This window comes from Mobula hypostoma, chromosome 10, assembly GCF_963921235.1.
Source record: "Mobula hypostoma chromosome 10, sMobHyp1.1, whole genome shotgun sequence".
NCBI classification, from domain to species: Eukaryota; Metazoa; Chordata; class Chondrichthyes; order Myliobatiformes; family Myliobatidae; genus Mobula; species Mobula hypostoma.
This window is the reverse complement of record NC_086106.1, coordinates 38,812,372-38,827,965: the sequence shown is the minus strand read 5'-3', so window position 1 is coordinate 38,827,965 and position 15,594 is coordinate 38,812,372. Positions and strand designations below refer to the sequence as shown.

The 15,594-nt window shown below is 43.3% G+C and overlaps 1 protein-coding gene across 2 annotated transcripts in view; it reads left to right on the top strand.

Moving 5' to 3' along the window:
• Window positions 1-15,594, top strand: part of LOC134353288 (TNF receptor-associated factor 3-like) — an 82,576-nt gene that overhangs the window by 39,857 nt on the left and 27,125 nt on the right. For both annotated transcript variants that reach the window (XM_063061319.1, XM_063061320.1), the window contains one exon: window positions 9,817-9,894. In XM_063061319.1, the coding sequence (XP_062917389.1) occupies window positions 9,817-9,894 (78 nt within the window). The remainder of the gene's footprint in view (window positions 1-9,816; window positions 9,895-15,594) is intronic.

Below are 15,594 nucleotides of genomic sequence, written 5' to 3'. Positions count from 1 at the left end.
TCACAGCAGTTAAGTCTCTGGCACTGATTCTTGACTCTGCGACTCAGGAGAGGAGGGAGGAGAGGAGGGAGGAGAAGAGGTGACCTATGCTGATAGGGGATTCATTAGTTAGATGAACAGAAAGGAGGTTCTGTGGATGTGAACAAAATTCTTGGATGGTATGTTGCCTCCCAGCTGCCAGGGTCCAGGACATCTCAGGTCAAGTCCAGAGCATTCTTAAATGGAAGGGTGAGCAGCCAGAGGTTGTGCTCCATGTAGGTACCCATGACATAGGTAGGCAGAGTGACAAAGTTCTGCAAAGTGAGTTCAGGGAGTTTGGTGCTAAGTTAAAGGGCAGGACCTTCAGGGCTGTGATCTCAGGATTGCTACCCATGCCACGTGCTATTGCGGCCGGAAGTAGGAAGATTGTACAGGTTAACATGGAGCTAAGATGTTGGAGGGCATCAGATTTTTGGATTACTGGCTCTCTTCCAGGGAAATTGGGACTTGCAGTTGTGAGGGCTGCTAGAACTGCATGGGTGTGTGGAGGGGGGGGGGGCAGTGTTAAATGAGTTGCAGAGGGATGGGAACCAGAGTGCCAGAACAGATAGTAGAGTGGTTGTGGAGACAGGTGTTGTTAAGACCTGAGTCAAAGCCAGGAAGCAAAAGATTGAGCATGGTATGACTAATGTACTGAGCTGCTTATGTTTCAATGCAAGATGTATTGTAGGAAAGGCAGGTGAGCTCAGGGCATGGATCAACACCTGGAATTATGACATTATATCCATTAGTGGGCTTGGTTTCAGGAGGAGCAAGACTGGCAGCTCAATATTCTGAGGTTCCGTTGTTTTAGAAGTGACAGGGTGGGAGAGTTTAAAGGGGGAGGGGTGGCATAACTAGTTAGGGAAAATGTGACAGCTACGCTCAATCAGGACAGACTGGAGAACTCATCCACTGAGGTGTTATGGGTGGAACTGAGAATAAGAATGATAGAACCATGTTAATGGAGCTATATTACAGACTATCCAACAGTTAATGGGATTTAGAAGAACAAATCTGTAGAGAGATTGCAGACTGTTGTGAGAAACATAAGGTTGTTATAGCAGGTGGTTTTAATTTTCCACATATTGTCTGGGACTCCCACACTGTAAAAAAGGCTAGATGAGACAGAATTTGCCAAATGTGTCCAGAACATTTTCCCTTAATCAATATGTAGAAGTCCCAAAGAGAGAGTGCACGATACTTGATCTGCTATTAGGAAATGAGACAGGGCAGGTGACATAAGTTTGTGTAGGGGAACACTTTGCATTCAGTGATCAGAATGCTATTAGTTTCAAAGTAAATTTGGACAAAATAGATCTGGGATGTGGGTTGAAATTCTAAAGTGGAGAAAAGCCAAATTAGAATGTATCAGAAAGGATGTGGCAAGTGTGGATTGGGACAGGCTGTTTTCTGGCAAAGGTGTACTTAGTAAGTGGGAGACCTACAAAATTGAAATTTTAAGAGGACAAAGCTTATATGTGCCTGTCAGAATAAAAGGTAAAGATAACAGGTTTAGGGAACCTTGGTCTTCAAGGGATATTGTGGCCCTGGTTAGAAACAAAAGGAGGTGCATAGCAGCTATAGGCAGGTAGGAATAAATGAGGTGCTTATGGAGTATAAGAAATGCAAGACAACACGTAAAAATACATCAGGAGGGCTAAAAGAGGGCACGAGTTTGCCCTAGCAGACCAAGTGAAAGAGAATCCAAAGGGATCCTACAGATATGTTAAGAGAAAAGGATTGCAAGGGAAAAAATAGTCCTCTGAAGTGGTAATCCATGTGTGGATCCAAAATAGATGGTGGAGAGCTTAAATTGAATTTTTGTACCTGTATTTACTCAGAAGATTGGCACAGAATCTATAGAAGTGAGGCAAAGCAGCATCAAGTTCATGGATCCTATATAGATTACAGAGGAGGAGTTGTTTTCTGTCTTAATAAATCCCCAGGGCTTGACAAGGTGTTCCCTTGGACCCTGTAGGAGGCAAGTGCAGAAATTGTCGGGGTCTCAGCTGAGATATTTAAATCATCCTTAGTGACAGGTGAGGTACCAGAGGATTGGAGGATAGCTAATGTTGTTTCCCTGATTGAGAAAAGCTCTAAAAATAAACCAAGAAATTATAGGCTGGTGAGCCTGACATCAATAGTAGGAATGTTATTGGAGTTGGACTAGATATATGAGTATTTGGATAGACATGGACTGCTTAGGACAGCCAGCATGGCTTTGTTCATGGTAGGTTGTATCTAACCAATCTTATAGAGTTTTTTGAGGGAGTTACCAGGAAAGTTGATGAAGGCAAGGCTGTGGATGTTGTCTACATGGACTTCAGTAAGACATTTGATAAGGTCCTGCATGGGAGGTTAGTCAAGAGGGTTCAGTCGCTTAGCATTCAAGATGAGTTAGTGAACTGGATTAGACATTGGCTTTTTGGGAGAAGGCAGAGAGTGGTAGTAAATGGTTGCCTCTCTGACTGGAGACCTGTGACTAGTAGAATGCTGTAGGGTTGGTGCATTTATATCAATGATCTGGATGATAATGTGATTAACTGGATCAGCAAATTTACGGATGAGACGAAGACGATAGTGAAGAAGACTATCAGAACCTGCAAAGAGATCTGAACCTTTTGGAGAATTAGGCTGAAAATGGCAGTGGAATTTAATGAAGACAAGTGTGAAGTTTTGCACTTTGGTAGGATCAACCATCATAGGTCTTAAACAGTGAGTGGAGGAGAGCTGTAGAACAAAGGGATCTGGGAATACAGGTCCATAATTTATTGAAAGTGGCATTACAGGTAAATAGGGTTATAAACAAAGCTTTTGGCACATTGGCCTTCATAAATCAAATTATTGAGTACAGGGGGTGGGATGTTATGCTGAAGTTATATAAGATGTTGAGGCATAACTCGGTGTACTGTGTGCAGTTTTGGTCACCTACCTACAGGAAGGATGCAAATAAGGTTGAAAGAGTACAGAGAAAATATACAAGTCCTGCTGAAGGGTCTAGGCCTGAAATGTCAACTGTACTCTTTTCCATTGATGCTGTCTGGCCTGCTGAGTTCCTCCAGCATTTTGTGTGTATTACAAGGATGTTGCTGGTTCTGGAGAACCTGAGTAATATGGAAAGGAGGGAGGCAGCAGAAAGGAAATTATAGACCAGTTAGTCTAACTTGGAAGATGTTGGAGTCAATTGTTAAGGATGAGGTTATGGAGTACTTGGTGACAAAGGACAAGATAGGCCAAAGTCAGCATGGTTTCCTTAAGGGAAAATCTTGCCTGACAAACCTGTTGGAATTCTTTGAGGAGATTATAAGTAGGATAGATAAAGGAGATGCAGTGGATATTTTATATTTGGACTTTCAGAAGACCTTTGACAAGATGCCACATGTAGGCTGCTTACCATGCTAAGAGCCAGTGGTATTACAGGAAAGTTACTAACATGGTTAGAGCTATTGGCTGATTAGTAGGAGGCAGCAAGTGGGAATAAAAGCTTTCAAATCCCTTACACACTCTTCCTTCAGTTAGTCCTGACGAAGGGTCTCGGCCTGAAACGTCGACTGCGCCTCTTCCTATAGATGCTGCTTGGCCTGCTGCGTTCACCAGCAACTTTGATGTATGTTGGGAATAAAAGGATCCTTTTCTGGTTGGCTGCCAGTGACTAGTGGTGTTCTGCAGGGATTGGTGTTGGGATCACTTCTTTTTGTGCTTTATATAAATGATTTAGATGGTGGAATATATGGCTTTGTTGCCAAGTTTGCAGATAATATGGAGAATGGTGGAGGGGCAAGTAGTGTTGAGGAAACAGGAAGGCGGCAGAAAGACTTAGATAGATTAGAAGAATGGACAAAAAGGTAGCAAATGAAATATAATGTTGGAAAATGCATGGTCATGCATTTTTGGTAGAAGAAATAAATGTGCAGACTATTTTCTAAATGGGGAGAAAATCCAAAATCTGAGATGCAAAGGGACTTGCGAGTCCTTGCGCAGAACACCCTAAAGGTTAACTTGCAGGTAGAGTCAGTGGTGAGGAAGGCAAATGCAATGTTAGCATTCATTTCAAGAGATCTAGAATACAGGAGTAGGGATGTGATGCTGAGGCTTTATAAGGCACTGGTGAGGCCTCACCTTGAGTATTGTGTACAGTTTTGGGCTCCTCATCTTAGAAAAGATTGTTAGCATTGGAGAGGGTTCAGAGGAGTTCCACAAGGATGACTCTGAGAATAAAAGTGTCATCATATGAGGAATGTTTGATGGCTCTGGACCTGTACTCACTGGAATTTAGAAGAATGAGGAGGATCTCATTGAAATCTTTTGAATGTTGAAAGACATATAGAGAGTAGATGTGGAAAGGATGTTTCCCATGTTGGGGGAGTCTTGGATACAGCCTCATGATAGAGGGGTGTCCATTTAAAACAGAGATGCAGAGAAATTTCTTCAGGCAGAGGGTGATGAATTTGTAGAATTTGTTAGCACAGGCAGCTGGGGAGGCCAGGTCACTGGGTATATTTAAGGCAGAGATTGATAGGTTCTTGATTGACCATGGCATCAAAAGTTACAGGGAGAAGGTTGCGGAGTGCGACTGAGGTGAAAATAAAAGATCAGCCATGATTGAATGGTGGAGCAGACTAATGGGCCAATTGGTCTAATTCTGTTCCTATGTCTTCTGGTCTTATGGAAAGATTGAATTGGTTAGGACTTGATTCCCTGGAGCATGGAAGATTGAGGAAAGATTTGATCGAGGTGTGCAAACTGATGAGGGATAGAGATAGCCTAAATGCAAGCAGGCTTTTTCCACTGAGATTGGGTGGGACTGCAACTAAAGGTCATGGGATAAAGGTTGAAAGGTGAAAAATTTAACAGGAATGAGGGGAAATTTCTTCACGCAAAGGGTCATGAGAGTGTTGAATGAGCTGCAAGTGCAAGTGGTGAATGCGAGCTTGATTTCAATGTTTAAGAGAAATTTGGGTAGGTACATGGATGGTAGGGACATGGAGGGCTATGGTTCTGGTGCAGGTCGATGAGATTAGGCAGTTTAAATGGTTTGGCATGGACTAGATGGGCCAAAGGGCCAGTTCCTGTGCTGTACTCTTCTATGACGCTATCTCCAGCCCTTTATCTTTCCCACCTACCTGGCTTCACCTATCACTTTTCTAGCTAATCTTCCTTCTCTTCCTCCCTCCTGTTTATTCTGCCGTCCTCCTTTCCTTTCCATTCCTGAAGAAGGGTCATCTCAACTGTTTGTTCATTTCCATGGATGCTGCTTGACTTGCTGAGTTCCTCCAGCATTTTGTGTATGTTGCTTTGGGTAGAATCATGCCTGTCAGGAAACTGGCTGCAACTTTTCTATGGGCGAAGAAGATACAAAAGCTTGAAAGCATGTATTATCATATTCAAAGACAACTTCTTTTCTGCTATAATCTCTAATCACTATAGTTTCGTGCTTAGCCCACTGCTCTACTCTCTCTACACCCATGCCTGTGTGGCTAGGCATAGCTGAAAGGCCATCTATAAATTTGTCAATGACACAACTACTGTTGGCAGAATTTCAGATGGTGACAAGGAGGCATACAGGAGTGAGATAGATCAGCTGGTTGAGTGGTGCAACAACAGCCTTGCACTCAACGTCAATTAAGGAATTGATTACAGACTTCAGCAAAGGGAAGTTCAGTGAATGCATAGCAGTCCTCATCAGGGGATCAAGAGTGAAAGGGTGAACAGTTTCAGGTTCCAGGGAGTCAACATCTCTGAAGACTACCCTGGGTCCAACATGTCGATGCAATTACAAAGAAGGCTTGACAGTGACTATATATCATTAGAATTTCGAGAAGACTTGCTCTATCACTAAAGAGTCTTGCAAATTTCTTCAGCTGTACTGAGGAGAACATTCTGACTTGTTGCATCATCTGGTATGGAGGGGCAGTGCACAGGATTGGAAAAAGCTGCAGAAATTTGCAGACTGAGCCAGCTTTATCATGGCCACAATCCTCACCATGATCGAGGACGCCTTCAGAAAGCAATGCCTTAAAAAAACGGCATCCATCATTAAGGAGCCCCATCACCCAGGACATGCCCACTTCTCATTCTACCGTCAAGGAGGAGGTACAGGAGCCAGAAGACACACACTCAACATTTCAGGAACGGCTTCTTCCAATCCTCATCTGATTTCTGAATGGACACTACTTTTCCTTTTTTTTTGCTCTTTTTTCACTACTTGATTAATTTATTTTTATATGTAGTATTTCTCATTTAAATTTTATTTATTAGCATGTAGTGCTGCTGCAAAACAACAAATTTCGCAACATAAGCAGGTGATATTAAACCCGATTCTGGTGGTTTAGCAACATGATGACCACTTTAATCTCTTTGCACTGAAATGCCTTTTGTTGTGATGGTGTTCTCTCTTGTAAACATTATGCACTGTATAATTTCTGTTTTCCTGTGAATGCTGCTTCTCTGATGCCACATGCCTGTGATGCTGCCTCAGGTGAGTTTTTCCCTTCACCTGTACACTCAGAGGCCATGTTATAGGTGATCATCATCACAAGCCTGGGCGGAAGGCATGGAGATCCTGAGATCCCCCTCCCAGTCTCACCACTGTAGTCCAAAGGAAAATTTATGAAGCAATACGTTTGGCACCAGCTTGGCTGCAGGAGCTGCCGGAAGGATGTTCAATGACATCCAGCCGCCTTAGAGGTTCCACTCCAGATTTGCAGTCTGGGTTTACTCCCGTAGCCTTCGTCTCTCCCAAGGCTGCCCACAAGGCAGCGGGGCAATCTACCCATTGCCGGGGATCTGGTTCACGAGTACCAGGGCGTATCCACACACCGGTGGGCCTGCATGCCATGAGTGCTGGGTCCAGACCTCCTCCCCATCCCCTGTGGTTCAGACTGAGTCTGAAACGAGATCAGTTTCTCTGTGTCGCCGGCGAGGAGCACTACTGTCAGAGAGGCTATGTACCGGCAGGGAGAGACTTCCACATTCAGCTCTCCTTTTCACAAGATTGCTCACCAACAGTGGAAGCTGAAAGTGAGATCGGCAAGCACTATCACACTGGATGCATCACAACAATCATATTGACACAGGAGGTAAATTAGGTAGCTAATAGATTGGCCACTGAGCATATATTGCATTAACTTCGATCTCTCATATACTAAAAGATTAACTTGATCTCCCAATCTACCTTGTTGTGGTCTTTGAGCTTTTTTGTGACTGTAACGCTTAATTCTGCAGTGTTTTACTATCTCAATGTATTTATAAAGATAAGCTAAAGATGAGTTCTTTATGTTACATGTAAATCGAAATGTAATTTGCTGAGCAGCTCGCAAATGTCGCCATGCTTCCGGTACCAACATAGCATGCCCACAACTTACTAACCCGAATCCGTACGTCTTTGGAATGTGACAGAAAACCGGAGAACGTGGTGGAAACCCACACCGTCACGGAGACAACGTACATTATGTTACCGCGCTGGCCGTTAATAGAGCACGATCTGTCCGGATGGTACGCAAACGAAAACTTTTCACTGTATCTCAGTGCACGGGAAAATACTACAACAATACTTTGAATCTGTGCACAAATCTAAATGAGAAAAGGACGTTTGTAAGTGTTAATAGGAGAGATTACTAATCAAATGTTCCTACAAACTGACAATGGGTTTGTGTAAATAGTGGTATTGGCAACACCATCAACACTAGAGACACATAAAGTACTGTGCAAAAATCGACTTTGGCACAATTATACTGTAGCTAGGTTGCTCTAAGACTTTTGCACAGTACTGTATTTATCAACATGCAGTGGAGAGCAAGTTTGTAAATCTGGTGGGAGCAATGGATGTTGGGAATAGCGAGGGTGGAGTACCATGGGACGGATGTGGGACAGGTGGCAGAGAAGGAGTGCCAGGGGCAGGGGTGGTGTGGGCGCAGACCTACCCAGTCCTGAGTGGAATCATTTGACAAACAATGTGTCTCAGGTGCTTCCCACTCCATAAGACCATTAAGACATAGGAGCAGAATTAGGCCATTTGACCCATCGAGTCTGCTCTTCCATTCAATCTTGGCTGATCCCTTTTTCCCTCCTTAACCCCAGTTCTCAGCCTTCTCCCTGTAACCTTTGATGCCATGTCCAATCAAGAACAAAGGGCTCTCTCCCCTCTCCCTTTCCCTTTTCCCAATCATGATTCCACTCTCCTTGTCCCCTTCCCACTCTCTGTCCACAATAGAGACCCCTATCAGAATCAGGTTTATCATCGCTCACATATGTCAAGAAATTTGTTTTTTTTTGTGGCAGCAGTACAGTGCAATACATAAAGTTACTACAATACCATGTAAAAGTCTTAGGCACCCGAGCTATGTATTTGTGATAAGACTTTTGCACAGTACTGGATATTCTGATTGTGCCTTACAAGTCAACACATTTACTTGTATTGGTTTTAATTGGTTAATTATGTAACCAGCTACAGTGACCAGTATACTGTTCGTACTGTTCATATAATTACCCAGAGCATTGAGGTAAAACAATAACAATGCAGTATAAAGTTCAAAGGTACTGAGAAGATACAGAGGTAAACAAGGTAGACCGTGAGGCCAAGAGTCTGATAATAGTGGGATAGAAGCTGTTTTTGAGCCTAGTAGTATCTGGTACTGGTCTGGTCCCAAGGCAGCCGGGCTGGAGAATGTCAGTAACAGAATGTGAAGTTACAGGTGTGGAGAATACAGGTATTCATCCCTGCAGTTTTTGTGGTAGTTACCTGTGGAAATTACAGGTGTGGAGAGTACAGGTATTCAACTCTGCAGTTTTTGTGGTAGTTTCCATACTCTGCTGTTATGTGTCCAGACAGCATGCTTTCAATTAAAAAATGGTAAGAGTCAATGGGAACATGCCACATTCTTTTGTTCTTGTCAACTCATCAGTTTTTATTAATGCACCATAGAAAGCTTTCTTTCATTCTCCCCTCTGACATAACCCCGCAATTTTCTTTAATCCATGTGACTATCCTGGAGTCTCTTAAATGTCCCTAGTGTATCTGCCTTCTGGCAGTGCATGCCACACACCCACCACTCTCTATGTGAAAAAACATCTCTGACATCTCCCCTGTACTCCTTAAAATTAGGCCGTCTTATATGAACTAAGCACTGGCTGTCCTCTCTATCAATGCCTCTTATTATCTTATACGCCTTGATTGTCATCTCTCATCCTCCTCACTCCTCACTCCTCCTTGCTTGCTCATCCATTCCTCATCAGACATGTTCTTTAATCCGGGCAGCATTCTAGTAAAATCTCCTTTACACCTTCTTTAAAGCTTGCACATTCTTCCTATAACAAGGTGACCAGAACCAAACATAACACTCCAATTGTGGTCTAACCAGAATTTTAGAGAGCTGCAACATTACATTACACTCAACCTTGAGCTCAATGTTCCTTGCCCATCTGCTTCTACCATCACCCCTGCTAGGGCTTTCCACACGCCCACCACTCTCTGTCCTCTAACCTCAGAGCTCCCCCTCTGTACTTTCCTACAATCACCTGAAAAGAATGCGTGCTTGTATCAGTCAATTCACCTTGGGTAAAAGACACCAGCTGTCACCTCTTATCATCTTGCACACCTCTGACAAGTGGCTTCACATCCTCCTTCACTCCAAAGAGAAAATCCCTAGCTCACTCAACATACTCTTTAATCTAGACAGCACCCAGGTAAATCTCCCTTGCACCCCCCTGCAAAGCTTCCAGAACCTTCCTATAAAGAGTCTTTTGAAATATTAGTCATTTATACTTGGAATTAAAGTGAAAATACTTGCATTTCAGAAACATGAAAGCAGTGAGTGTCCGTCAACTCTGATCAACTGTCCTAAGTACTGCGGTACACAGATTCATCGAGCTGAGGTACGTCTGGGTGGGGCAGTTGTGCTTCATGTGATCCCAAATGGAGCAGGTGAGTTAAAGTCATCAGGAGAAGGAACACAAGCTGACTGAACGTCACAGGTAAGTTGAGCACAGGATGTTGACTTGCTTAGGATGGATAATGTGACACGTGCACCAAGAAACTTTTGGTCGAAACCGGAGATGAGATTATTTTCATTAATAGTAACACCTACGCATTGTTTAAAAAAAAAAACAACCCTGTTTTGGAGAGAATGCAGAACATAGAACAGGAACAGGTTCAGAGGATCACGACGTTGAGCCAAACTAACGATACCTAGTTACACTAACCCTTTCTGCCCATACGTGGTCTGTATCCGTCTATTGTCTGCATATTCATGTGTCTTTCTAAGAGCCCCTTTAGTATCTACTTCCAGCACCACCCCGGCAGCATATTCCAAACTCCCACCTCTCTTTAAAAAAATCTTGCGCCACGTATCTCCTTCTCAACTTAAATGCACGCCGTCTAGTAATTTGACCCTAGGTGAAAGATTGTTGTTGTTCCTTCTCACGCCTTGTGGTGAATCAGGCGGCATCTTTGCTGCTTCCATAGCATTTGACTGTTTTTTACGAGGCCGAGTTGCTAGGTTGATGCCCAACCCAGCACAGATGGAAAGCGTGCAAGGAGCAGGCTGGGTTTGAACTCAGGACCACAAAGTCCGGTGCTGATGCCACTACACCAGCACCCAGTCCTGGGTAAACAATACAGGCTGTCTACTCTATCATACCTTCCATAATTTATAAACTTTGACCAGGTCTCTGGCACTACAGAGAAAACAATTCTGGAAAACTGGAGAAGTTAAAGCCCCCGGATGTAAAAACTTTGGGTTTTATTTATATTACTCATTTATGTATGCCAAAGATATTCAGCAGCTTGAAAGAGAACCGAGAAAATTTACAAAGCTGTTGCCAGGACTTGTGGACCAGAGTAATAGGGTAATGTTAAATAGGTTAGGATTTTATTCCCTGGAGTGCAGGAGAATGAGGGGAGATTTGTTAGACGTATACAAAATTATGAGGGGTATTGATAGGGTGAATGCAAGCAGGCATTTTCCACTGAGGTTGGGTGAGAATAGAGGTCATAGGTTAAGGGTGATAGGTGAAATGTTTATTTATTTAGCAATACCGCACAGAATAGGCATTTGCAGCCCTTCAAGCTACGCTGCCCCAGCAACCCCCGACAAACCCAATTAAGCCGACCCTAATCACGGGACAATTTACAATCACCAATTAACCTACCGATATGTCTTTGGACTGTGGGAGGAAACCAGAGGACCTGGAGAAAGCCCAGGCATGCACAGGGACTCCTCACAGAACAGTGCCGGTTCTGAACTCTGCAAGACGCAGAGGTATAGGAGTGTTGCAATGACCTCTACACAACTTCCAGACTCAGAGGGTGCTGAGAGTGTGGAATAAGCTGCCAGCAGAAGTTGTAGACATGGGTTCGACTGCAAAGTTGAAGAGAAGTTTGGATAAGTACATGGACATAGAAACATAGAAAACCTACAGCACAATACAGGCCCTTTGGCCCACAAAGCTGTGCCGAACATGTCCTTACCTTAGAAATTACCTAGGGGTTACCCACAGCCCTCTATTTTTCTAAGCTCCATGTATCTATCCAGGAGTCTCTTAAAAGATCCTATCGTTTCTGCCTTCACCACCGTCACCGGCAGCGCATTCCACGGACTCGCCACTCTCTGCATAAAAAACTTACCCTTGACATCTCCTCTGTACCTACCTCCAAGCACCTTAAAATTGTGCCCTCTCGTGCTAGCCATCTGAGACCTGGGAAAAAACTTATACACCTCTATCAGGTTACTTCTCATCCTCTGTCGCTCCAAGGAGAAAACGCTGAGTACACTAAGACATGCCCCCCCAATCCAGGCAACATCCTTGTAAATCTCCTCTGCACCCTTTCTATGGTTTCCACATCCTTCTTGCAGTGAGGCGACCAGAACTGAGCACAGTACTCCAAGTGGGGTCTGACCAGGGTCCTATGTAGCTGCAACATTACTTCTCGGTTCCTAAACTCAATCCAACAGTTGATGAAGGCCAATGAACTATATGCCTCCTTAACCACAGGTTTGAGTGTTCTATAGACTCGGACCCCAAGATCCTTCTGATCCTCCACACTGCCAAGAGTCTTACCATTAATACTATATTCTGCCAACATATTTGACCTACCAAGATGAACCACCTCACACTTATCTGGGTTGAACTCCATCTTCCGCTTCTCAGCTTAGTTCTGAATCCTATCAATGTCCCACTGTAACCTCTGACAGCCCTCCACACTATCCACAACACCCCGAACCTTTGTATCATCAGCAAATTTACTAACCCATCCCTCCACTTCCTCATCCAGGTCATTTATAAAAATCACAAAGAGTAGGCGCCCCAGAACAGATCCCTGAGGCACACCACTGGTCACTGGCCTCCATGCAGAATATGACCCGTCTACAACCACTCTTTGCCTTCTTTGGCAAGCCAGTTCTGGATCCACAAAGCAATGTCCCCTTGGATCCCATGCCTCCTTACTTTCTCAATAAGCCTTGCATGGGGTACCTTATCAAATGCCTTGCTGAAATTCATATACACCACATCTACTGCTCCACCTTCATCAATGTGTTTAGTCACATACTCAAAAAATTCAATCAGGTTCATAAGGCACGACCCGCCTTTGACAAAGCCATGTTGACTATTCCTAATCATATTATGCCTCTCCAAATGTTCATAAATCCTGCCTCTCAGGATCTTTTCCATCAGCTTACCAACCACTGAAGTAAGACTCACTGTTCTATAATTTCCTGGGCTGTCTCTACTTCCTTTCTTGAATAAGGGAACAACATCCGCAACTCTCCAATCCTCCAGAACCTCTTCCATCCCCATTGATGATGCAAAGGTCATTGCCAGAGGCTCAGCAATTTCCTCCCTCGCCTTCCACGGCTGGGGTACATCTTGTCTGGTCCCGGTGACTTATCCAACTTGATGCTTTCCAAAAGCTCCAGAGCATCCTCTTTCTTAATATCTACATGCTCAAGCTTTTCAGTCTGCTGCAAGTCATCTCTACAATCACTAACATCCTTTTCTGTAGTGAATACTGAAGCAAAGTACCTCTGCTAGCAACTCCAGTTCCATGCACACTTTTCAACTGTCACACTTGATTGGTCCCATTCTCTCACGTCTTATCCTCTTGCTCTTCGCATACTTGTAGAATGCCTTGGGGTTTTCCTTAATCCTGTCCACCAAGGCCTTCTCATGACCCCTTCTGGCTTTTCTAATTTCATACTTAAGCTCGTTCCTGCTACATGTGGGTATGGTCCAGGTGCACGTCAATAGTATAAAGATCAAAGGTAAAAGTAACTTTATTATAAGTGTAAATACATGTCACCACATACAACCCTGAGATTTTTTTCTGTGGGCATACTGAGGCAGAATAACAGTTCTGCATGGGCTAAGGGGACTGAGTGTACTTTTCCTGTGCTGTAGTGCTGTATGACTTCATAACTCTAGAATGCATCAAGCCATACAGGCTCAGAGTAACCACAACATTACAGTTTACATGAACATGCTGGCTCAGACTAACGGCAACAGTCCCATTCACACTAACGTACTAGCTCAGAGTAGCCACAACAGTCCCATTCACAATAATGTACTGGCCAGATTATTCACAACAGTCCCATTCACACTAATGTACTGGCCAAATTATTCACAACAGTCCCATTCACACTAATGTACTGGCCAGATTATTCACAACAGTCCCATTCACACTAATGTACCGGCTCAGAGGAAACACAATATTCCTGTTCACACTAATGTACTGGCTCAGAGTAATCATAATAGTATCATTCACACTAATGTACTGGCTCAGAGTAATCATAATAGTATCATTCACACTAATGTACTGGCTCAGATTAATCACAACGTTTCCATTTACACCAACATACTGGCTCAGAGTAACAACCACAATCCTATTCACACTAACGTACTGGCTCATAGTGACCACAATATTCCATTTGACTCTAACATACTGGCTCAGAGTAACCACAAAACTAACATTCACACTAAAGTACTGTCTCACAGTAACCACAACAGACCCATTCACACTAATGTACTGTCTCAGAGTAACCACATTCCCATTCACACTAACGTACTGGCTCATAGTGACCACAATATTCCCTTTGACACTAATCTACTGGCTCAGAGTAACCACAGCAGACCCATTCACACTAATTTACTGCCTCAGAGTGACCATAACAGTTTCATTCACACTGATGTACTGCCTCAGAGTAACAACAACCATCCCATTCACACTAACAGATAGGACTCAGAGTGAGAACAACATTCCCATTCGCACTAACTTACGGGCTCAGAGTGACCATAACAGTTTCATTCACACTATCGTATTATCTCTCAGAGTAACCACAACAGTCCCATTCTCACTAACGTACTGGTTCAGATTACTCACAACAGTCCCGTTCACACTGATGTACTGGCTTTCAGAGTAACCACAACATTCCCATTCACACTAATGTACGGGCTCAGAGTGACCATAACAGTTTCATTCACACTATCCTATTAGCTCTCAGAGTAACGACAACCATCCCTTTCACACTAACAGATAGGGTCTCAGACAAACCACAGCATTCCCATTCATACTAACGTACTGGCTCAGAGTATATACAATAGTCCCATTCACACTATCATACTTGTTCAGAGTAACCACAACTGTCCCATTCATACTAACGTATGGGCTCAGAGTGAGAACAACATTCCCATTTACACTAATGTCCTGCTTCTGAGTAACCACAACAGTCCCATTCTCACTAACGTACTGGTTCAGATTACTCACAACAGCCCCGTTCACAGTCTGATGTACAGGCTCTCAGAGTAACCACAACATTCCCATTCACAATAATGTACTGGCTCTCAGACGAACCGTAGCATTCCCATTCACACTAATGTACTGCCTCAGAGTATCTACAATAGCCCCATTCACACTAATGTACTGCCTCAGAGTATCTACAATAGCCCCATTCACACTAATGTACGGGCTCTGAGTAACCACAACTCTCCCTTTCATAGTAACAGATAGGCTCTCAGACGAACAATAGCATTCCCATTCACACTAACGTATTGGCTCTGTGTAACCACAACTGTCCCATTCACAATAATGTACTGACTCAGAGTAACCACAACATGATTACTCTTTGCATTCTGTTTATTATTTGGTGTGAGTGAACGTGGTTGAAAATGCCAGCATCTATTGTTTTTCTCTTATTGTTGACCGGTATAGCTACAAGTCAAACACATCGGCGGGTCTGCAGTCAAGTATGAACCGGATTGGGATAAGACGGCAGATTTCCTTCCCCTGACAATGCAATTGGAATAGATTCAATTGGCTGTATTTGTCACATGTATATTGAAACATCAAAACATACAGTGAGATTTGTCAACACCTAGCACAGCCCGTGGATTCAAGATTCAAGAATGTTTAATGTCATTTCCAGTACACAAGTGTCAAGAAGAACAAATGATTGTAACTCTGGATCTGAAGCAGCAGAGAAAAAACACAATAAGATAAAGAACACAATAACAAAAAGCACAATAAATATAAGTACATAAAATATCTTATGTAGATAGATTATATATAGGATTATATATATA